Source organism: Osmerus eperlanus, chromosome 10 (genome assembly GCF_963692335.1).
Source record: "Osmerus eperlanus chromosome 10, fOsmEpe2.1, whole genome shotgun sequence".
In the NCBI taxonomy this organism is placed as follows: Eukaryota; Metazoa; Chordata; class Actinopteri; order Osmeriformes; family Osmeridae; genus Osmerus; species Osmerus eperlanus.
The window spans coordinates 4,143,826-4,167,699 of NC_085027.1; the positions used below are offsets into that span (position 1 = coordinate 4,143,826).

The window sequence follows — 23,874 nt, forward strand, 5'->3', positions numbered from 1 at the left end:
AGCGTACTCATAGGTCAAAACGCAGTCGACTGCTGTGATTGCTGGATGACAGTCCAACACCACAACAGAGTTGTTAGGGAACGCTCAATCGTTCTGATCACCGATGATCACTGAATATTGACCGACATCGCGGAACGCAATCAGAGATTATTGACGCGGTGCAAACTATCGAGCAGCCCTGGATGGAACTAAGGGTTTAATCACTACTGTCAGAGTCGTATTTTTGGAATGATAGGAGAGATCTGGAGTGACATGGGGATTGCCAGTGTGTGATGATCACTATTAGGACCCACTTTACTCCCTGTGTAAGTACTCCCACACACACACAGCTCGTCGCGACTCACCAGCCACCTGGAGCAGCAGGGCAGCGCTTCTGTAGGTGTCCACCCTGACGAAGCAGGTGTAGCTGCCCTCGTCGGCCACGCCCACGCGCCGCAGGAGGAGCGAGGCGTTGCCCGACGCCAGCTGGGCAGGAAACAGGCTGGTGCGGTTGGCGAAGCTCTCGCCCTGGTCCTCCAGCTGGTCTTGGTTGCCGTAGTAACTGTGCACTCTGCGCTTGGTGTCGGTCAGCTGCCAGAAGACGCTCAGGTCAGACAGGTTGAAGGGGCCGACTTGAGCGAAGGAGCAGTCGAGGGTGGCGTCCACGCCGTACAGCGCCACCACTGGCTGCTCGGGGACCTGCACCTCAAACTTAGCTGGAGGGAGAGAAAGAAGAAGAGGATGTGGCCAACGGCAGATTTAAAGAAGAGACTTGATATGGAAAATGATTCAATGATGGATGAATGTTTTAGGTAATCCAGCGTCCTCTTGGAGGTCGTGGTGAGTAGGTGAGATGGTCATCAATGGACGAGTACTAAAAGGCGCCTGGGTCAGGTGATGTTTTTTTTCTCCAATCCTCGGGTACTCAGTATCAGTGAGTGTGTGCTGGCTGTCTCGTCAGAGATCTGAGATGTCTGCTGGGATCCACAGAGACATGGTTAGACTAGGCAGTCTTGTCCTCCTCACCAGCAAAACAGGCAGTTCGCTGCATAAGCAGTCTGGCTTGGTAGTCCTCCCAGACAACCCAGGGTGCTGTCTGCCTGTTCCCCTGCCCGTTCTCCAGGTATCACAGTATCAGCATTCTCCATTGATCCTACTGTCTGAGCACATACAGGCCAGAGCCTGTGACGGGCATCACAGGGTAGTAAACAGGACGGAGGAGCCATATCAGATGGGTTTTTCCCTGGGTTTTTTTTTTTCTTCCTGTTTTTCCTCTTTGTACACTGTCTGTCAGGCATCAGATTGGTATGAAACTGTTTCTGATGATGCCAAGGTTCAGCATTGCCTACAAATTACTACCCCAATTAAGAAGATGCCACACTTTCATCCTCGCACAGAGCTGGATGAGAAGGCTCGGTCAAGGCGGAGCTATTGTGGAGACACAAAGACAAGACCACACAGGAGACCAAGCACATTCCACACCCCTCGACTCATCTGCAGGCACACTGCCACCTACTGGACCACTGGGTAACTGCAAGACATCGGCTAACTAGAGCACAGGAAAACAAATCTGACATCCAAAATTACACCATCCACTCCATCCTAGCATGCCAGGAGAACCCAAGAACACAAGCAGCAGTTCCTGGCAATCACAACTGTGTGCTGCGAACGGTTATACACTACAATTCTCTCTGCCCCTGTTGAGAAAATGAGAAAGCTGTGTTTAGATTTTTTTGGGGGGGTCCTGTGACAGTGATTACAAAAGCCGCCGCTGCCTCTATTAGGTGTTCCGAGGCTGCATCGCTGAGAGGCAGAGCCGCGCTGTCCTGAGCCTAGCTGGCTACACACTCGTACATTATACGTATGCTTTTAAGGGCATCTGTGCCGGTGCTGGGCGGCGTTTGGGGAGGGGAATGTGGAAGCAGGCAGTTTTGGGGCGGCCCAGAGTGTCAGTGACAGCCCCCTTAGGAGTGTCCACGTGGTCGTGGGTGGGAAGGGAGGGGGGGTGGACAGAGAGCAATTAGATCCCTTCCCAAGCAGGCGGAGACGACTCACGGCAGCGGGTTTCATACGGGATGGAGGGATGAAGGGGGGGAGAGCAAGAGAGGAGAGGAGGGAAGAGCAAGAGAGCAGCTACTGAGTGTACGCTTAAAGACGATATCAGGAAACAGGCCAGGGGGAGAGAGGGATGAGAGAGAGACAGAGAGATGAGAGGGAGACTGTCTCACACAGTAATCCCTTACCACAGGACTAGCACCATGTCAGGGAAAAGACAAATGTATCACCCCCCCACTCCTCAACCCTTCCCTTTCTGCTCTCTTCCTTTTTAACACTCTCTCCTTTCTTTGACTGGTGATATTTTCCCTGCCTGCTCCCTAGGGGGCAGCACATTAACACCCGCCATGCAGCACGGAGGAGGACATCGCTGTGGGAGGACCGTTTCACACCGTGCTGCAGGGGGGGAGGGGCGCTTGTTCTTTGACGTCATGGAAACAAGAGCCTCTGATCCTAAACCTTGAGAGGCGAAATAGCAACCATTAAACGAATCGCTGCTTTTTCAAAAAGAGTTGTTTTTTTTGTTTTGTTTTTAGAACACGGTGTACACACACACAGCACACCTAGGTTGTGGGAGTTATAGTGTCAAAGTATTCAGAGACAGAAGCAATCTGAGCTGCTGTGTCCTCTAGACAGCAGACCCTTGGCGTGTGTGTGCGTGTGTGTGAGTGTGTGTGTGTGTGTGTAAGTGAGCACGGCCAGCCCAGGGCTCTCCCCAAGAGTCGATGAAGAGATGCTGAGAGCAGGCTGGGGAGGGGAGACGGCAGGCTGTCTGGATTTTACACCCTCCACTTTGTGTTTATGGGCCCTGGCTCTGTTTGAGTGCCCGCAAGACAGAGCCAGGGAACTTTCACAGCCAACATGAAATAAACTCATTAAAGCCCCAGCGAACACTGCCACCTTTCCCCCCGCAGGAGCCCGAGCACGGCCCCCGACGACGGCCCCCGACGACGGCCCCCGACGACGGCCCCCGACGACGGCCCCCGACGACGGCCCCCGACGATATGCAATACGCACATCCCATCCCTCACTATCCTCATTCAGCTCTCCCTTCCACCCTCAAATCCCCCCCCCCTCCCCCCCAACCTCCATCGTCCCATCGGTGATGGGTGGCGCCGACCCCTCATCCAGATCAGCGCTCCCAGACGCGGGGCCCTGGTGTGAAAGCAGCGTGGGGCTCTGAGAGGCAGCGTGGGGCTCTGAGAGGCAGCGTGGGGCTCTGAGAGGCAGCGTGGCAGGCAGCTAGACAGGGGGTGGAGGATCAGAGGCCTCACACACAGGCTGGCTGACAGGGTGACACACACGGCTGTTGGTAAACAAATTCACCGAGCCACGGCGGCGGGTGACATCTCACCTCACTCCTCCCGGCGCGTGCCTGCGTGCACACGCACGCCCACGTCTCCTCCCACCTCCACACACACACACGCGGGCACGTGCCAACAAACACAGATGAACACACCAGGTTGTGCCCGAGTAGCCGGGTACAGACACAGGCCCACGTGCGCACACACACACACAGGAAGACATGCACACGCACACACAGAAGACAGACACATGCACGGATTGTTATTCCTCTCAGGTGGAGCTCCTGACAGCTCCACAGCAGCACACGCTCTGAAGCAGCAATCGACACTGGGCACAGGGCATTCTGACAATGTTACACTCTGTTACAACACTGCTCCAAAACAGACAGGTTCACATCAGCATGCCCTTTGAGAGAGAGAGTGTGTGTTACAGTGAGTGAATGAGTGAGAGAGAGAGTGTGTGAGTGAAAGAGAGAGAGAGAGAGCGCGAGAGAGAGAGAGAGAGAGAGAGAGAGAGAGAGAGAGAGAGAGAGAGGAGAGGAGAGAGGAGAGAGAGGAGAGAGAGAGAGAGAGAGAGAGAGAGAGAGAGAGAGAGAGAGAGAGAGAGAGAGATAGATAGATAGATAGATAGATAGATAGATAGATAGATAGATAGATAGATAGATAGATAGATAGAAAGAAGAAAGAAAGAAAGAAAGACAGAAAGAAGAGAGGAGAAAGGGAAAGAGAGCTATAACTGCTATAATTGTTTATGCTCAATCTTAGTGTTCACCACACCAATTATTTCTCATCCACAACAGACCTAGTGGAATGTCGGGTGAACATTCACAATTCAGCGTCCTCTGGCTCAATACTGAGAATATTACATAGTTACATAACACACAGGTTCATATATATATATATATATATATATATATATATAATATTCCATAACACCCAAGGCCTCCTTCCACTCCTACATTAACACACACACACACACACACACACAACAGTGTTCAATAACACCATGCTTATACCATTATCCACTATACAAACCCAACAGAAACCTGCTTTTGAAGTACCTCTCTCTCTCTATCGATAGCATTGAGCTGCACATAGATTATCATCTAGGACTCTCCACTAAACACATGTTAAATGAGTCCTGTTCGATAGCAGCCACACCACCAACAGACAATAGAGTCCCTCATGAACAAGATACAAATGTTCAGTAGCCTGATGGACTCCTGTTTGAAGCGTGGCATAGAAAAACACCCTTTTGATCACATGGGTGCACACAGAGCACAAAGCAAATCACGCAGCAACACTGGAGGGCAAATTGCCGTAGTGATGTTTACTTAGTAAAGCAAACAGATGCAAAACACACAGAAAACCTACTGTAGCTGCTGTTCTGCCTTGTGAGGCATGAACTAAGGTCAAAATGCTTTGACAACAATGCCCCCATCTGGTGTTTAAAAGAACTGCAGTTTCAGACATTAGTTGCACACCTCTGAAAGGCTTTTGATACTCAGAATCAGAATCAGAATGGGATTCTGATTGGGATACTTCTGCCATACCATAGCATTTCTGCTACCTCATAGCTTTCTAAACAATTTGCAAATTAAAACCTTGTGGCCCCTTTTGGACGAATGTGGACTTTCTGATCTCTACAGAGAGGGATATCCGTAAAACAAGACATCTGGATAACATAAGGTATGTGGTGGCACATGTAATATGGCTTTCATATTTCACACAACCTCTGTGAAGGAGGCACAAAATGGAGGGGATTGTGTTGGTCTGGTTCCAGCAGAGTTTATGGTGGTGGTGGTGGTGGAAAGGGGAGTTAGGACGCATTGGACAATCACCACTTAATCCAGTCTAAGCCATGCTACACACAGCTATCATGGAGGAAGGGACCCTTCCCTCAGTGAGAGATATATTAGCAATGGAGTGTCTAGCTGCTGGGGCAGACAGGACAGTCCAGCTCGCTTATTTTCAGCAACAGTCATAAATCAAGATGCACAGCGTTTCCTCTCTCCTCTCTTGTCGCTCTCTCTCTCTCTCTCTCTCTCTCTCTCTCTCTCTCTCTCTCTCTCTCTCTCTCTCTCTCTCTCTCTCTCTCTCTCTCTCTCTCCTCTCTCTTTCAGATTTTCTCTCGTCACTTTCTCCCTGTCTCCCTCTTGTCTTTAATGCTCTCTCCATCTTCTCCTCTCTGCAGACGGGTGCTTTATCAGAGGGAGCTGGTCTCATATCCCGTCAATAACCTATTAATGGGCTCCGGCAGGCTGATAATAGGGCCAGTTGCAGAAGAGCCAGGAGATAAGGACAAGCCTTTACCTCCCTGACGGGAGAGACAGACAACCAGGGAGGAACAGAGAGAGCGGGAGGGAAGCGAGGGAGGGAGGGAAGCGAGGGAGGGAGGGAGGGAAGCGAGGGAGGGAGGGAGGGAGGGGAGGGAGGGAGGGAGGGGAGACGCTGAGGAGGAACTAAGAGGAGGAGGAGGGGATTGAGATCTTTCGGCTCTTAAATCCTAATGACGGAGGGTTAAGGCGAGGTGACGCTCCATGCATATGATTACAGGGAAGCCACAGAGGTTGATGAAGAAGCCAAATTCTATTATTGTAGGGTGGCAGAAGGGTTGGGTTTTAATCCCTCCTATAAGACAAGTGGTTGACATCTGACCCTGGTAATAACAAAAGACATGCCAGGGAGGGTTAGGGTCCACAGGCTCTAACCAACACTGCCCTCTGTCCATCAGTCAGATCTGAGGTGTGTGTTACCACAGGGCCTGGCAGGTTTTCTGTCTGGGTCTGACTGACCCTACTTCTACTGAGACATGGCACCTCGCAGACCCCCCCCCCCCACACACACACACACACACTCCTGTCAGACAGGCAGATAGCTGGGGGAGGCGACGCAGTCCCATGCTTTCTATGTCCAGATCAGTGTTTCGTTCATCCTCTTAATCACAGCCCAGCACACACAAAGCCATCATATGGCTTTAGGCCATTCAAACCAAAACTGCAATCTCGACACATTATCCTTATCAATTTTTAAGCAATTCCACTAGGAAGCTGTTTCAGTACTTCTTGAAATAATTATGAGGTGCTTGGTGGGCAATGCACTCTGTTTCAATGGGTGCAGTGAAGCCCTAGGAGGGGAGGGGGGGGTACACAGAGAGCAAACCAGCGGACTGACATTAAGTATGCATCGCAGCAAAAGCAATCTTAGTGGAGCCTGTCCTCGATTGTTTTTAAAAGGATACTTCACTGGCTGCAATCAAATTAGCAAGAACATCAGTGATACGGGGTAATAACCCTAAATTGAATTTCAGCGTGTGCTAACGCGTCCCCTCTCTCTGCAGAATCAATTGCTGTGAAAAGGCAAAAGGAGGACAGGGAGAGGGCATCGGCAGTTAGATGAACTCAAAAGGTACACAGGAGAGTCGGGCGTGAGCGGGTCTTATTCACGCTCCGGGGCCCACCCGTACTGTCTGGCGCCGACCGCCACACTAGACGTGAAATATTCAATTTTCCTAATTAATTTGAAAGACCTCAAAGCTCCCGTCATCATTAAAACGGAATCCAGGTCAGTTTACTATTTATTTTTTGGGCATTTGTATGAATGCAATTTGCCAGATAATGCGTGGATGCTAAAATCTGGAAATGGCAAGACCTGGCAAGGCTGGTGGCAGTGCTGTCGAAATTGAGAGCGAACCAACCAGCAATTAGGAGGCAAGTGTCCCGGTACTTCTGTTGTTTCACTCTGTTTCTTGGCCGAGGCTTAGCATAGAGCAGTGAACCGCCACTTAACTTCATGTCATACTACAACCGACGAACACACCGCCACTCGAGTGCTGATTCTAGGACTGTTGTTACCAGGCTGTTGATGGGAGCAGACCTGTCGACGCGTCAAGCAAAAGCCCATTAGGCATGAGGCTCAATACTGAACAGTAGACACAACAGCTGTGCTGTGCAGCGCCGGATGAGTTTACCGCAGGGAGCGGGTACAGTAAGAGTGATACATCATCCGTTCCCCTCTTCTGACTCAGAGACAGAGCCAGCGAAAGGCAATGTAGTAGCTGCTGTGTACTGACAGCCTCAGAGCACAATCTCTCTGCTAGAGTTATTTTTTTGTGCTCCTAACTAACTGTTCCCTGGATGGGGAGAGTGCAGGGAAAGCAGGCTGCAGCAGAGCGTAATCCGGTGTGGAGATATGGGACTTTAATGGTGTAACAGAGGAGTGACACTGCACAAGACAAGTGGGATTACAGCTCCCTAATCCGAATCAGGTAACTGGAGACAACAGGCCCGCAGGACCCAGGGTCACACAGACAAACTCTCTCTCTCTCTCTCTCTCTCTCTCTCTCTCTCTCTCTCTCTCTCTCTCTCTCTGTCACACATACACACACAGTTTTACACGCAAACACTGTGAAAGAACGTTCAAGGCAGTCACACATGCACATGCACACACACACACACACACAAGGAAAACACCACAATGGGCAGGCAAATACACAGATTCTCTCACACACACCGGCACACTCTGTCACACACACACACACACACACACACACACACACACACACACACACAGACACACACAGGGAAAGCAGACATACACAAACATACAAAAACAGGCAGGCACACACACACTTCCTGTGTAACATAGCCATTCAGTTACGTATGTCTTGTAAATGTATACAATACATTCAATATCGACTTCATGTGAAGTGTGCATCAGGTTCCACACTGTCCAATTCAGTTCAATTAATAGATTGTGCTCTAACAACACTGCCTTCCAGCCAGAACCACGAGCAAGACCATGTATCGAATTGTGTGAGGTACAGAACCTCTATTAACTGCAAAAGAGCTACAAAGCACTACAGACAGGTGACCACCCCACCCCCATCCAACCCTCTTAATGTGAGGGAGCGAGACAGCCTCCCGCCAAGCAGCCTTTAATGAGGAGGCCACATGCCCGTTAAGGCTGGTGGACTGGGCCCTAATCAACCTCGGTTCCTCTTTCACTCAACCGAGTCCTGCTTCGTTCTGGCCCGTTTTCTGCTGAGTCTAGCGCCCTGCGCCCCACCCCAAGCAGCTTCCCCAGTCCAGCCTATGGCTGAGGCAGGGCTTCGCAAACCACAATCCTCCTCCTAAAATACCAGAGATTGACTCCCCCACCACAGTCTCTAACTCAGTAGGGAAAAAATGACAACGGCAGCTGTATTGAGACAGGGCCTCGCCCAACCATAGAGGTGCTCTATTCTGACCCCAGCATGAGAGAGACACAAATTCAGCTTTACTGTCTGAATCTCATCCTCCCACGCATCTCGTAAACCCCCAACCCTCTAAAAGGCCGACTTTTACAATGAAGGAATATGAAAATTGACCGAATCCCTGAAGTTTTAATAGTCGAAAGTTTATACGTCTTGGTATTAGTTTGGGAAGTTTTCTCATTTGAGCTGTTGTTTGGACAAGCTTTGAAGATATTACATGACTCGACTCCCGTAGTGTGTGTTGTGTTTGAAGCGACAGCGCTTCCCGTGGCGCTCTGTGTGATGTGGAGGTAATGGCAGGTTGAGGGGGGGGGGTGCCACCCACCGAGAACCTGGCCAGCCAGCAGCGGCAGCAGCAGGAGAGGCAGCATGGTCATCCTGGGGAATCTGAACCGTGGGTGGACCTCTTTACACGTAGCTCTGCGGGAACAAAACAGACACACAAGCACACACACGCCTGATCAGACCACCCTCCTGAGTCATCGGATCAAAATGAAATACAACATCATTAAGAGGAGGTACGTGTGATGGGGAGGAACATGTAATGTAAACAAAATGAGTTCCCTGCTTTCATACTGTAGGAAAATCCTTTGTAGGGGGCATGAGACTCTGAAGAATGGAAAGAGAGAGAAGGGGGAAGAGACAAAGAGAGAGGGAGAGGAAGAAAGAGAGCGTGTATGCTGTACGAGGCACTTCTTTCAGGCCATAAAAGCAGAGTCGGGGGGACTTCCAGGGCTGATGGACAGGAAACAGTTGAGTCATGCTAATGGAGGCCTGAGGACGCCCACCAGTGGGGGCATGTTAGATGTGGTGCACTCTTCTGACTCCTGCCAGACAAAACAATTGCCTCTTTTCCATTGCTTGCTGTGTGAGACGTCAGAGACAATAAAAAGCACACAGCATGTGTGTGTGTGTGTGTGCTTACATATGTATGAACTACAAAGCTGATCCCTCCTATCTTCTAACAACAGGATATGAGACTATACAGCGTGAAATTAGAGATCAAGTTACAGTTCATTACTAATCTGATGGAAAGAGGTACGGACTTGGCACTTAGACCTATGTACACTCCATTATGCATCCAATTTAAAAATAATACCACAGCAAATCTTATGACTTGTATCTGGTTTAATAACAGCTGCATGTTGACATCATCACAACTTCAGGAAAATGTCTGTTTCCTCTTTATTACTGTACTTTCCTGGCAATTGCAGGATTGTCTCTCATCAGTTGTGTCTCTCTGTCTGTTCTCGGCCCCCTCCCTTCCTGTCCTGACTTAACCTGCAGACATCCATGGGGAGGATCTGGGAGCGTGAGAGGAGCGACACTGTTCACAGGTTATGCCAACCCAGGTCACCGTGACAGCAGGTTGACAGGTGGCAGTGGGAATAGCGAGGCTCAGACAACACCAGGGTGTGGTGAGAAAACTGGCACTGTTTTGAGCAGTTAAAAGCTGTTGTTACCAACTAAGTGTAGTCCTGAGATTGAGGTATGGTCGCCAAAACGACAACCAAAACAGAAATTTCTGTTTCTCCTTTTATTTTCCGAACAACAAATGGGTCAAATGATCACGAGATGAAACAAACAAGTATATCAACATTTCAAAGAGTTTCCATCCAACCAGGTGTGTGTGATGTTAAATTAGTCATATTAGCGCAGATAGACATGTGGTCATAACTTGGACAAAGACAAACCCTTTTGAAACAAGCTTCCTTATGATATTTGCAGAAAGGATGTGGACCACATGTTAAGCTTCACACACATCACTGGACGTCTGGACACTGTCCTGAAATGTCCAAGAATCTATATCATATCTGTCCTCAAGATTTTAATGGCTGACTTTCTGAAGATTATTCAGTCTGGGCTCAGTGAAAATACAGAACACACCCAGATTGCGTCATTGTCAGATTTGTTGACATATGGTCAAGTAAGTTCTCGTTTCAAACTTTTTTCCCTAAGATCAGCATTTAGGTTGTTGAACAAAGCAATGGTTGAGTATTTCTGCCTGAGCCTGTTTCCAACACACCAGGAAGTCATCAAAGGGTTTTTATTGAATTACTCAGTGTTCTTTCCGTGTCCCATGTCTGTCTGCTCCCGAAAGACTAATGGATCTACCTCTTCCTCTCTCCACTTGCTGTCATGTCATTGGCTGGCTTGGGGGTCTGAGGTCAAACGATCACACTCATTTGACCACAGCTGCAGTCTAGAGGCAGGGCTACATTCAGAACAGTAAGACTATGTAGACAGCTGCCCTTGTACAAGCAGGCAATTGCATTGTTCCAAAAGGCAAAACTAAGATGTGTTTACCACCTGTATAACCTCAGTAAATAGTTTGTGTGTCTCGCACTTAATAATTATTATATTATTTTTATTATCAAGATTATTGACTCTTCAATAATGACAATCAAAAGATACTAAAAAGGATAACAGGATTATCTCCAGTTATCAGTTCCTCTAAAGCAGTTTTGGTAGCTGGATATCAAAGACTACTATTGTGTCCTACCAGGAAACTGTACCTGCCAAAAAGCACAGCTGCTCTAACGGTCATGTGGTACGGGCAATCTCAGACCACTGATTCTGCATCCAAATATTCCACTGCAGCGTAGAGTCCAGAATAATAATATGAGAACAGATTTGCAGCTGACGCCATGAAACTCTACCCACAGGGACCCTAAAAGCCATGGAATAAAGCAGGGAATAATAAGAATGGTAGTAAGAGATCCAGTTTAGAAATTATTGTTATTATTCAGTTTATATATCTATAGCCAGTGGAACTATACGGTATAATGAAGAACAGTACAGTTACATTCTGTGAAACTGTGGGTATAGTCTTAAAGGGACATTAAGACAATGTACTTGTGAGTGATGAAGAGTGCGTTTCAATTTATTGTCTGATGGGGGCGCGTTCTATAGGATATAGACAGACAGGCGCATTCCATTTCATTCAAAACCCCCAAACCATTAGCATCATGACAAATATATAAAAGGAAGGCATGAATAGTAATCTTATCAGATTCTTCAAACTACGATGAATCATGAAATCGCACTTATCATTGGTAGCCGTTTACAAACCAATGCGTTTTGTTCAAGTAAATGCAGCTATGATACCCTTTTCAGTTGGTTCTTTCGTGCCCCTACCTATTACAGCTGTTGCTTGAAGGCTTGTAGACAAAGAGTTATTCAGTCTTGTACAGGAAGAATATCACATCTAAAAGACGCAATTTCCACTGATTTTGTTTAATAGCTTTGATACATTTATTTATAAATCAAATTCACGAGAACTTACCATGTTAGGAGAATGCAATTTAAAAAAGCCCGGCCATCCAGCGGCAGGGATTTGAACAGACTTCGCACAAGAGCTTAAGTCTTGGAGTTGTTTATTCGTTCAAATTAATGCCACATTGAAACTCTTTTGAACAAGTAAATGTCCCTTTGTGTGGGATTAGGACAGCACAGTTTATATAAACGTTAGGTTCAGAAAGATTCCCTCGAAGAAACCACTCCTTGGTGCTTTGTCCAGTATGATGTCACACACGGGAAAGTGTCTGCCCCTACCCCACCGCTGGGGAATATTACAAGTAAAACTTCGGTTGAGGCTATGACTGTAGACTGATCCCCGTTTTTAATAATTTTCAATGTGGTTTTCTTTCTTTTTTTTTTTTTTTACCGAGTAATAGCAAAGGTTTATGCCTTGGAATAGCAGGATGTGTCCATAAAGTGCCGCTCTACAGTAGCCTATAGCTTAATTTACATTATGTTAAGTTATTAAATTATAACGTGTTCATGCTATATTTAATGGCTATCTCAGACACGACAGGCCAGGAAAGGCAAATGGAAAATCTAACGGTCAGAACATCCCTGATGACGAACACAGCATGAAAAGCTATTTGGTTTTTATTTATTTATTATCATGGTTTTGCTTTTCTCCACCTCCCCCTTCTCTCAATCGCGTATATGAAAGTTGTCTATTTCTTATAAAATGGCCGATCCAAACTTACCTAAAATTATGTGTAGGTTACAATAGTTAGCATAGGCCTAGGTATAGATCAAATCTTGCATAGGCTATGCCTATAGCGGACCCTTATATAGTTTGCTGGTAGTGGGACTGGGAAAATTGTGGCCTATCAACAAATCAGTAACATATAAATAGTTTTTTTATGTCTGGTGAAGGCCACTCATAGTCACTGCCCAGGAGAAATAACAAAACCTTTTAGCCAAATAAATACTGACGCGATTTTGCAAATGTTTAGCATTTCACTTTTTTCTGTCCGATTCCGTCGGAATAGTAACAAACCACGTGACTAATCAGGAAGTAGCTAGCTAGCTACATGGATTGTCAACAAAGCGGTGAGTTTGTAGAAAACACTATTATGTTTACATTCGATGGGTTTGTCCCTTTGACAAATTCGACTGAACATATACAAGGCTGGCCGTTTAGAGTTTTATTAATGCCATTATACATTTTGAATTATCTTGTGTAGTGCTAGCTGTCATATCCAAACATCCAAATGTTATTTTGCTATGCTAATGTTAGCTAGCTTAAGTGCTACCTTTACGGTAGCTAAATAAATATCTGCTCTACAAAGCCAGTCGGCACATTGCTATTGTATACTGTTAACTACATTAAGCTCACTTTGTACAACATAACGTTGAATGACAAGCTACATTAACTTATTTTTTTGCAAAAAGTAGACATGGCTTCAGCAGAATGGCAGTTGTCATTAAAGCTGATGGATCAGCCCAAATCAATTTTCCACTTTCCCGAGACGATGCCTGGAGATGTGCCACCCGGAGGTTACAGAGTTTCGACTCTGAAGCAACTTGTAGCAGCACAACTCCCCGATTCGCTACCGGACCCTGAACTGATAGGTTTGTATTGTTTGTATCACTAGCATAACATTTCTGTTAGGGGGTACACGCAGATAGATTATGTCTGACGATATGTACTTTCAGAACTGGTGCACTGTGGTCGTAAGCTGAAAGATGACCTGACCCTCGAGGCCTGTGGGATCCAGCCAGGATCTACTCTCCACATCCTCAAGAAAACCTGGCCAGAACCTGACATCAGACCAGGTGAGATACACTTCTTGTTTGAATTTCGGTCAAACAAGATGTGTAAGTCAGGTCACTGTCAATTCCTGGTTTACTAAACAATCTAGCTTGCTAAAAGAAGTTTGAGTTGATTCCCACAAAGAGGAGCATTAGGCTCTGCTGTTGATCCATACTCACCTGTGCCTCTACTATCTCTTGGTCCTTGTCTCATCTGTAGAGCCAGTGAACAGAGCGACTGCAGTCAGGGAGTTCCGTGTGCTGCAGACAACTCTTCACTCCAATGCCGTCTACAGAGAGTCTGTAAGTAGACAGCTGAGGAGAACCAGCCTTCAATCAGCCTTTAGTCTGTAGCATAACCTTTTGTTTTCTCTGCAGGTTTATAAGATGTTAACCAATAAAGAGTCTTTGGACCAGATCATCATTGCAACACCAGGCTTAAGGTCGGACCCAGTAGCACTAGGCAAGTATCACGACCAAGCCCTGCTTTCTAATAGCAAGTGTCAAACCACAGAGTTACATGCAGCTCTAACAATGTAATGACATAATGCCTAACAACGCTGTTCTGATTCTTGCAGGAGTGCTCCAAGACAAAGATCTATTTGTACAATTCACAGACCCAAACATGCTGGATATGTAAGGGATTTTGCTGTAATGACTGGATGTCCCATACCCATATCATTCACAATGTGATATCTATGTTGTGGATGTGTCATCACATGCGTTCACGCCCTGGGCTAAACACGCCTCTCGCAGGTTGATCCCGTCCCACCCAGCCCTGGTAAATGCCATTATGTTGGTGCTCCACTCAGTGGCTGGCAGCATGCCCACTCAGTCCAGCGCCAGCTCCTCCCGTAATGTCTCCTCCAGCTCCTACAACGACATGCCAGGTGAGCGCCACTCAGCTGGGCATCGTTCTGGCTCCTGAGCACAGCACACATGCTACTACAACACTGTTGTGTCTCCTTTGTATCCCCCGTCTAGGAGGCTTCATGTTCGAGGGGATGTCTGATGACGACGAGGATTTCCAATCAGTAAGTGAACTTGCTGTGATGGTGGACGTTAACGGTATGAACCGATAAGACACAGCTCACCTCTGGATGTCATGTGTTTGACTAGGGGAACCAGGCCGGCCCAGCCAACAGAGCAGGGGGCCCTGCTGGACGGCCTGTGTCCCTGGGTCACAGTGGGGCCACGGGCCCTCGACCCATAACCCAGAGTGAACTGGCCACTGCCCTGGCTCTGGCTAGCACCCCTGAGAGCAGTGCTGTCACCCCCACTACAGGAAGCCAGGTGAGACACATACACACGCTTGGCGGCTAGTTCATTAGGTACACCCTTCGTTTACCAGGTTTACCTTCAGAATAGGCGGAATTCTTTGTGGCGATGGATTCTACAAGGTGAGGGAAACAATCCACAGCTCTATTGGGTTGTGGTCGGAGGACTGCACGGGTCATTCAAGTACACCCAATAACTGGCTGTCATTTTCCAATTCAGAGAAAATACAAGATTTTGTGACATGGTGCATTGTCCTGTTTGAAGGGTAAAAATGAAGAGGCTCTGCCAGGAAAACCGAGTTCCATTATTACATCACCAGGAAACCTGTGCCTGTTCTAATTTTCCATCAAACTGTAATTGTATTCCTTCATGCCTGTTTGCCTGCTTTATAAAGCAAGCCATGGCTAAATCACAACTTGTAGTTCTGCCTAAAGGCGCAAATCGACTCAACCTGTTATGAACAAGGGGAATTTAATAATCCTGCTAACAAATGTATATGTCCATCCATGGTACTCTCTACTTGTAGAACCACAGATGTCCCTTTCCTCCTCCTTGACGTTTTTGTTGTTCGTCTTCAGCAGGACCCTTCCAGTGGAGGGCCCCCCATGCCGGCGGGGACCCCAGTCAGTAACGACCTGTTCAGCCAGGCTCTGCAGCAGGCTCTGCAGGCCTCCAGCATGTCCTCCCTCCAGGTGGGGCCCCTCATTCAGCTCTCCCCGCTGGATCCCTAAACACTCCCACAGCTCCTAGCTGCGTCCTTAATGATTCAACATGAAACCCAGTGTTCCCTGTCTGTTTTCGTAGCGAGAGAAATGACACTCTTCTTTTAGGAGTTTGGTTGTCGGGGGGGTGTTGAAATCCTTCCTACTTTTGCGGTTGTCCTCAGGGTCGCTGGCAGAACCAGATGCAGCAGCTCAGGGACATGGGCATCCAGGACGAGGAGCTGATGCTGCGGGCACTGCAGGCCACAGACGGGGACATTCAGGCAGCCCTGGAGCTCATCTTCGCTGGAGGACCAGGACTCTGACTTCAGGGAGGGAGAGGAGCCCAGCCCTGAAAACACGATTCTGTGAAAAGGACAACGCCTGTTGGCATTTGATGACTCTGTTACCCATCACTATGTAGCCACAAAAGAGCTCCACTAGTCTTTTAGACTTGGTGACAATTTTCCTTTTTACATTTTTGATTTCTGTTTAACTTGGAATAAAAGCATACGTGTACCTTATCTAAACTTAATACCTACTTCTGTTCTTTTGATCTAATAGTTCTGTTTTGTTGAACCAAGACAATGTTCAACTTGATATTGTTTTTGGCTGAATTATCTGAGATCAAGTAATAATGACCTTGTGTAAGAGATGAAAGCAAATGGAAGCTTACCTGGAATAAAACGATGTGTTGTAGTTTCCATAGAGATACACTAGGTGGCAATGTATAGTCACTATTTTTCTAGTGCCTTCCAAATTGAACGTCTGAATTCTCAAATTGTATTTAATACCTGTTTTCCTGGTATTGTTTTAGCAGAAAACATAGTTGCATAGTTTCAAGAAACTGAAGAGAATTATCAGTCAAGTCATTTGGAAAAGGGTTGAAACATGGAAATTCTATGATTTCCAGTATATTGAGACATACATTTATCAGCAATCATTTATCAAAAATCATTTCACGATGACGTCAAGTTCTATATCCTACTGGTCTAACATCATCAGATCTTACCTCATCACAGCTAAATTAGGTCATGCCGAAAGGAGAAATGAACAGCATTGCCTTTCTCTACTGAGAGCAGCATCGCTTCCCATGTTATTGTGCCTGAACACAGTGGCTATGAACAGACTAGTGAAGTCTTTGTTCACTACAGTATTCAGCCAAGACCATTTGTGAGCCCCTTTGTCTCACTGTCTCCCATCTGGGCATTCAAGGGAGGGGGGGGAGGACAAATTGAACAGTCTTTTCGCACCCCACCATCCTCCAGCTTTCAGTAATTGCTCTGCTTAGTTTTATAACTGCATCTGTGAATGTGACAGCTCAATTAGGGAATTGCCCTTTCACGAGCCCGGCACCCAAACACTGTTTTGAGTCCGCCTGTCCCCTATTCAATGATATACACGGGCACACCTGTGGGTAATTTGCCCCCTTGTGAAGGTTGCTCTGGGTGAGTAATGGCTGTTCTTCAAAGGACCCTGCACCTCTTCAAAGTCACATGCGGCTGGAATGTGTTTTAGCTCAAATGCATACATGCATACAATGCGTTCTTAATGCAGTGCAATAGTGTTTCGTTGGGGGTTTATTTTAGAGAGGGGGACTCTACACGGACAGTGCTGTGACTACACTGTGAACATTCCATGCATAGACTAAAATTTTCCACTTTTACAATGTTGTGCATTGCTGTTGGATACATGATTTTTTTCTTTTAAACATACAAATTTAGCAATAGTGTGAAACCCACAAAAACGTTTTTTTTGTGTGTGTGTGTGTTGTGGCCCTGACCCTTTATCAAGAGGCCTCTTCTCAACAGTCCACAGTCAACAACCAGAAATGTTGCCATGGAAACATACTTTTCAAAAGGAAAATGTCACAAGTAGCATACAGTACATATGGTTGTGGTACTGCCATTGCACCCCACTTGAAAATGTCACTCACTTGTTAATAATTGTTATCTAACCTTCCATTGAACTCACACAATCAATTGTGTGTTTTTTATGCTCGTATGAAGTCATTGAAAAAGATCTCCCTTGGAATCTTTGAACTTCTTAAGAAGTGTGTGTTCATTGACATCAAATGAATGTTGAGATAATCAGCAGCTGTCTGAACAGATCTTGTCAGGATGTAACTGGCAGCCCTGTAGGACCCTTCTTCTTCTCTTCTGTCTGAGGCCAGGCCTCTCTGGAAGACCTCAGGGAACAGCTGGGGGTCCTTTTTCTTTTAGTTTTAGTCGAGGAAGGTATTCTGGCTGTGGAAGACAGGGACACGTTTCCAGATGAGCTGGAAGTGTGTGTGTCTGAAGAAAACTGCCGAAGGCAAAAAAATAATTGCTCAAATTATCGCTATTGACCATTCCTTCCCTTCCTCACTCTCCTCCCTCTCCCACTTTAGTCTGAGCTCATTATAGCTTATTTTTGTCAAAGTCTTCTGCGGTTGTACTCTGCACGCCTTGCTTCACACATAGCTTCAACCACGGTACTACCTGGTTAAAATGAAAACATTACTCTTTCAAGCCCACAGCACCCTTTTGGCGCACTCTTTCATCTATGGACTATCTCTGTTCCAACTTTTTCAGAGCCACATTACAGGTGGAACAAAAAGAAGGAAAATAAATTGGTTAACAACTTCAACAGCGAATTATGCGGGAGTTCGCCAACCTGTGGATTCCACTGATGGATTAGGGCACAGTCATTTTATTATGCACGTTGGATTGTGTTTGTACAAAATCTCCATTTACTTACAGAACCTTTTAAAGTGGAGTAAAGGCAGCCTAATCAAGCTGCCTCAGACACCAGGATGATCTCCAGGCCACCTCCCCAGACGTTTTAGAAGGTGGCAGGTGAAAGTTGCCTTATTATCTTCCATTTACAATTGTCCTTACTAAATGATCCAGTTTGAGTTATTAGCATCAAGTCTGTTACCTGAGATTGCTTTCTGCCGGGTATGACTGAGCGGAATATAAAATGAGTTTGTGATGGACACGGCCATTTTCATCCCCTTGTGGAAGCATTCAGGCCTTTCAGGACACGTTTTTTTTCCAGGGATTCTTTTCTATGGCCCTCTTTTGTCCACAAAGGCTGCTTTGATGCGTTTCATCCCAGGTGGGTCATCCCTGGGAGAGGGTGATATGACAGAGGAGGGAGAGGATCACAAATGTTACATCTCTCCTGAGAAAACCAGGTGCCGGGGGACTAGAACGATAAGAAATTAACCGAGCATCTCTCGGATGTATTCAAATGAAAAGAAGATGTGTGAAATGTTTCAAGTCCAAAGATATTTAATGTTAGTACCCGAATGAGTGAACGAGATATTAGATATATTCATAGATAAATCCAAGCAACCCAGTATTAGGCCTATTCCTTGCATTGTCATGCATTGAATCTCCAGACATTTATCCACATTGCTTCTGTACCGAGTCCCTAAAAAATGCTGCAGGGAAATGGATGGTGCGCTGTGAATTGAGGATGATCAGAACTGTCTGTGGGCTGTATGTTCTAAGATCAGTGGAAGCGTACATACACACACACCACCCCGCGCCATCTAACAGCAGGCACTCAACGCCAGGGCGAGAGGAGCCCACGTTCCCATGTCAACAGCGAGGACGGTGTGTTTTCGCACTCAGACATATGGGCTCCATGTTCATAAACACCAGTGTATCGTAGCCACATGGCCAGGGTGTATGCCGTCTGTCTGCCTATCCCAGCCAAGCTGTGTGACCAGGCACCAGGGACAGACCCACACCAGCCAGCCAGGAAACCAGATCCCTGTCTCTGCCATCCACAGCTACCTGGATGCTACATATACCTTTTTTGTGAATAATGTTGCTTGAGAGATAGGATAATACCGCAAAAACAAACAAATATACAACAGTTATAGTACATCTTACTGATATAAGTTTTTATATAAGATAACATGCTTTTTTTGGAGGGTATTTTTTTACTTCTAGGGTTGGATGGTATACAGGAAGTGAAAACCTCAAGTACAGAGTGGAGTGTAAAACAGTGCAACACAACAAAAGCATCAGTGTAGTGATGCTAACAAGCGTGGCGGCCCACTACTTCTTTCATTATTCACAGCACGTACAGTCCTTGACTCTCAAGATATTATGGTGCTGCATATGGCACTTACCTTTTGAATGGCGCTTCACCATGGTAACTGGCGATGACAAATTAGAGGTCTTCAAATTGCTTTGTTGATTTTTATGAAACCTACAAAAAATAGCTCACATGGTGGTTGGACTCATAAACTCTACTTTATTTAGTTTGAAACATGATGCCTCTATGTCCCCATACAATACATTCAGTATATACATTTGGCGATAAGGGACAGATATGTTATAGTAGTGCAGACATACATGAGAGGAAAATGTACACAAAAGCACTCATACAAACCAATGCTCTGGCAGATTGTGGCCAGAGAGATACAGAGCAAATCAGTGGCTGATGGCAGTTCACATACACACACCCACCCACACAAACCAAACCCACTCACTCACTCACCACACACACGCACACCTAAGACACTTCTCTGTGGGAGAAAAGGGCTTTTCCAGGTTTCCATAGAGACAAAACAATGCAAAGAGTGAGTCTGCTGATTGAGACAAAAACCCTCGTCTGTTCTCTAGAGTGCCCCTTCATTCTGCCTCTGTCTCTCTTGCTTCCTCTAATCCAGGGGGAAATACTCTAGGCAGGGTGGCTGTTGTACTCGGGCGGTCTTTTCTAAAGTAACATCTTTCTGTCAGCAGCAATAACTGAATCAAGAACCTCATCTTTCCACAGTGTGTTGTTATCTCTAGAACAGGGGCTTCTTTTGTAGACATACCTATGTACAGATATATTTTGCTTTACCAAAAAATTCTCTCTGACAAGAACATACATTGCTCCTCTCCAGCCACATCATCCAGGTCCATTATTAAGGTCCGGGCTAGTCTCGTGACACACACAGACAGCCACATTAACTTCCCAGAAGGTCACATTTGGTGCACCTCAATCCTCTCTGCTCACCTACTCACCAACCAACCTAACAAAGCCATTCTCAGGCCTCTGAAGTATGCTTCTCTGTAAATAACAGTGAAATCCAGCTTTAGATTCCAACCATTCTGTACCGTCCCCGCCTGCCACCTGAATGGTCCTACCGTCGCTTATGAGACTGCTTAGCCTACGTCACAGATATCAGAGAACAATCTGATCCTACAGAAATTGGGATCCAATTAAAGGGCACGTCCGTCTGTGTCTCTCCGTTTCAGGAATAAATTATACTTAACAAGCCCCTCAAGCTATCGATCAAATCTTAAAGACTTTACCAATGAGGAGAGATTACACACACACACACATTCACACACATGCGCATACACACATATACATGGGTGAACCGAGTAGAAAGGAGGAGATATTATACTCAGATCTCGCTGAACGTACAGAGGCTGGGTTGGAAAACGGGGCGTTCTGATTGGCCCAGCACATCTCCACGCAGTCTTTTGTGTGAGGCTCAACAATCCCATTGGTCAGGAGACACTGCGACTCGTGTCTCAGAGTCAGGCCACAGAGGCAGACAGACTTGTATGGAGAAGAATTGAAAACTGGAGCTTGAGCACCGACAGCAAATGATGAGGTTGGAGTATCCAAGCTCTGTCCAAGCACGGTCACATTGGCACAGAACAACGAGAGGTCTTCACAGAGTAAGGAGTAATACACTTGCAACAATAATCACCCCTTAATAAATTACAGTCACAGAACAATCGTCAAAAGTAACTCAGCTGATCTATTGGACTGATTTGACCCATGCATTTATAAGGCATTAACCAAACATTTGTTTACTGACATCACACAATATCATAGTGAATATACATACAAATGCTGGAATCTGGAAAATCCTTTTTTTGTTTTCTTTTTTTTGTTGAGAAAAAAAAAGAACAAACATTTGACTGACCGGTTTACATTAAAACATAGTCTTAAACCAAAGATGCAATTTGGTGGGAATCGGAGATGGAGTTGGGGGAGGAGGGTTAGGATCAATATCTGCAATCCCATTGTACCTATTGATCTGCAGATGGGCGAATGAAATAGATTTTCTGAGGTAGACAATGCAGGCATATTTCATTCTCCTGATGCAAAGCCATTTTGAAGCGGGGGGGGGGGGGACAGAAAGGCTAATTTGGCCCTCAGAGGCCGAGCTCTCCTGTCCTTGCCAACGGGCTCAGAGAACTCAGCGCTGATTCCTCTCCAACACACTGTTGGCTGTCTAGACGACACCTTACTGACCCTGTCACTGCCATAGCACACCCACATAGTGATGGATATGAGACAATATGGCCGCTGACGAGACAGAGACATCAGTTTGGAAAGCGAATGGCATTGCAGTTTCTCTGACAACGGGGTGGGTTCAGATAATGAATTCTGGCCATCGTAACAGTACCAGTGTGCACAAAGTCACGCAACTCCACACAATATCCCTTCAGTTATATGACTGTTACAATTTTTAGGTTCCACAAACAAAACAATAATTGTTCAGTTTCTAAGACTCGTAGAACAAAATGTCTGTGTGAAAAGGATGGCTATTGGCTGTCAGCTATGCCATGGCAGGATACAACAGCAATGGGATTGGATCAATCTATAATGCGTCTATATTGTTGGGTGTTTGTAGTAAACAAAAACAAAATGACAAAACATATCTATGACATATTCTGTGACAGTGAGTCATTTCATGAGATGAAGAACAACAAAAGTAAGAGCAGGTCCGTAATCTTAGTGTGTGTGTGTGTGTGTGTGAGGAAAACGTAATTAATCTTCTCTGCTTCCACTTCTTACAACTCCCTTGTGACCAATCAGACAGAGAGTGGAAGCATTAAGGGGCGTGAGATGGCCCAGAACAGACAGGCTGTGGCTGACGACTCGTGACCCAGGAAGTGATTTCACTAAAGTGTCCGGATGGCCACAGGGTAGAGCAGGGACATGTGCTCGGCCCCCTTGATGGGCAGCTTGCGGCTGGAGTAGAAGTGGATGATCTCGGGCACGCTGTCGAAGGGACAGCTGTTCTGACCAAGGATGTACTTGTTCTCCTTCGTCCGTGACAGCTTCATATGCATGAAGCCCTGGCTGCTCCTACACATGGAGAGAGAGGTGGACAGAGAGAGGTGGACAGAGAGAGGTGGACAGAGAGAGGGGGACAGAGAGAGGGGGACAGAGATAGGTGGACAGAGAGAGGTGGACAGAGAGAGGGGGACAGAGATAGGTGGACAGAGAGAGGGGGACAGAGAGAGGGGGACAGAGAGAGGTGGACAGAGAGAGGTGGACAGAGAGAGGTGGACAGAGAGAGGTGGACAGAGAGAGGGGGACAGAGAGAGGGGGACAGAGAGAGGGGGACAGAGAGAGGGGGACAGAGAGAGGTGGACAGAGAGAGGGGGACAGAGAGAGGGGGACAGAGAGAGGGGGACAGAGAGAGGGGGACAGAGGGGGACAGAGAAAGGGGGACAGAGAAAGGGGGACAGAGAGAGGGGGACAGAGAGAGGGGGACAGAGTGAGAGACATTAGCATACAGTTGTGTGGACAGGTGTAAGTGTTTCAACCTTCTAGTTTTCAGTAACAGGTGATCATTCATCCGGGACCCAGGTTCCATGACCAGCAGCATTTCACACTTTGAGCAATAACAGCCATTCTATCAGTCTAATGAGCACCCAGGAACAATCACTTAGGCTAGAGTGCTTAACAAATACAGAGCAAATTACAAGCTCCTCGTGTCTCCAGAAAGGTTCCTAGGCTAAGTTGGAGCGTTTGCCGAACAGCTGTAACTAATCTCCTACTCTAAAGTCTTGTCTTAATGAGAAATGTAGCCGTATAAAAGTCTTTTTTTTTCTGCTGCAGTGGGTAAACCATAGCATGCGGGGGGGAGGAGGGGGGGCAGTGACACTGCTTTTGACAACATTTATCTCAAAGCTATTTTAACAACAAGGAGACAAGAAAACACACAGCGCCTGTCACTGACTTCAGAGCACGTTATCTCTCCAGCTCGTTCTCTCTCCAGCACGTTCTCTCTCCAGCTCGTTCTCTCTCCAGCTTGTTCTCTCTCCAGCTCGTTCTCTATCCAGCTGTCTCACACTGACCAAGATACTGCCTGCTGTAAGGACTTCAACAGGAAGAACAAGTGTTCTTCTAGCCGAGCAAGTATTATTTGCGCCGTCAACACACCAAAAACCTGTGAAACAACATCTCGACAATGACTTCTAGCCATTTTCTCTACGTACACTTGTGTTTGTGTGTG

General features: G+C 46.6%; 3 protein-coding genes across 8 annotated transcripts in view; 1 reads left to right on the forward strand and 2 right to left on the reverse strand.

The window, feature by feature from the left end:
* Positions 1–12,430, reverse strand: part of cd276 (CD276 molecule) — a 40,822-nt gene extending 28,392 nt beyond the window's left edge. Inside the window, exons 1-3 of the mRNA XM_062471772.1 lie at positions 11,879–12,430; positions 8,918–9,012; positions 345–695 (exon numbers count right to left, since the gene is read on the reverse strand). Coding sequence (XP_062327756.1) covers positions 345–695; positions 8,918–8,969 — 403 coding nt within the window. The 5' untranslated portion in view covers positions 8,970–9,012; positions 11,879–12,430. The remainder of the gene's footprint in view (positions 1–344; positions 696–8,917; positions 9,013–11,878) is intronic.
* A 390-nt stretch (positions 12,431–12,820) lies between these two features.
* ubl7b (ubiquitin-like 7b (bone marrow stromal cell-derived)) lies at positions 12,821–16,144 on the forward strand. Of its 3 annotated transcripts, none has more exons than XM_062470846.1 (11): positions 12,821–12,939; positions 13,285–13,461; positions 13,546–13,665; positions 13,862–13,944; positions 14,020–14,104; positions 14,220–14,277; positions 14,398–14,531; positions 14,626–14,675; positions 14,761–14,934; positions 15,498–15,611; positions 15,806–16,144. In XM_062470846.1, the coding sequence occupies exons 1-11, from the start codon at positions 12,921–12,923 to the stop codon at positions 15,944–15,946; spliced, it is 1,155 nt and encodes a 384-aa protein (XP_062326830.1). In that variant the 5' UTR covers positions 12,821–12,920; the 3' UTR covers positions 15,947–16,144. The 3 variants fall into 3 exon arrangements, with proteins under 3 accessions (XP_062326830.1, XP_062326831.1, XP_062326829.1); XM_062470847.1 differs by having other exon boundaries at positions 12,873–12,939; positions 13,282–13,461; positions 15,501–15,611; XM_062470845.1 differs by having other exon boundaries at positions 12,874–12,939; positions 13,282–13,461.
* A 3,712-nt stretch (positions 16,145–19,856) lies between these two features.
* zgc:158464 (uncharacterized protein LOC791139 homolog) overlaps positions 19,857–23,874 on the reverse strand; it is a 75,848-nt gene continuing 71,830 nt past the window's right edge. For all 4 annotated transcript variants that reach the window (XM_062470864.1, XM_062470863.1, XM_062470865.1 and 1 more), the window contains one exon: positions 19,857–22,718. In XM_062470864.1, coding sequence (XP_062326848.1) covers positions 22,532–22,718 — 187 coding nt within the window. In that variant the 3' untranslated portion in view covers positions 19,857–22,531. The remainder of the gene's footprint in view (positions 22,719–23,874) is intronic.

What these genes read in the sequence shown, in the direction of transcription:
- ubl7b (XM_062470845.1), top strand. An exon ending in GTCGGACCCAGTAGCACTAG is followed by an intron (nt 14,105 to 14,219) that starts GCAAGTATCACG and finishes TGATTCTTGCAG; the next exon opens with GAGTGCTCCAAGACAAAGAT. An exon ending in CCAGCATGTCCTCCCTCCAG is followed by an intron (nt 15,612 to 15,805) that starts GTGGGGCCCCTC and finishes GGTTGTCCTCAG; the next exon opens with GGTCGCTGGCAGAACCAGAT.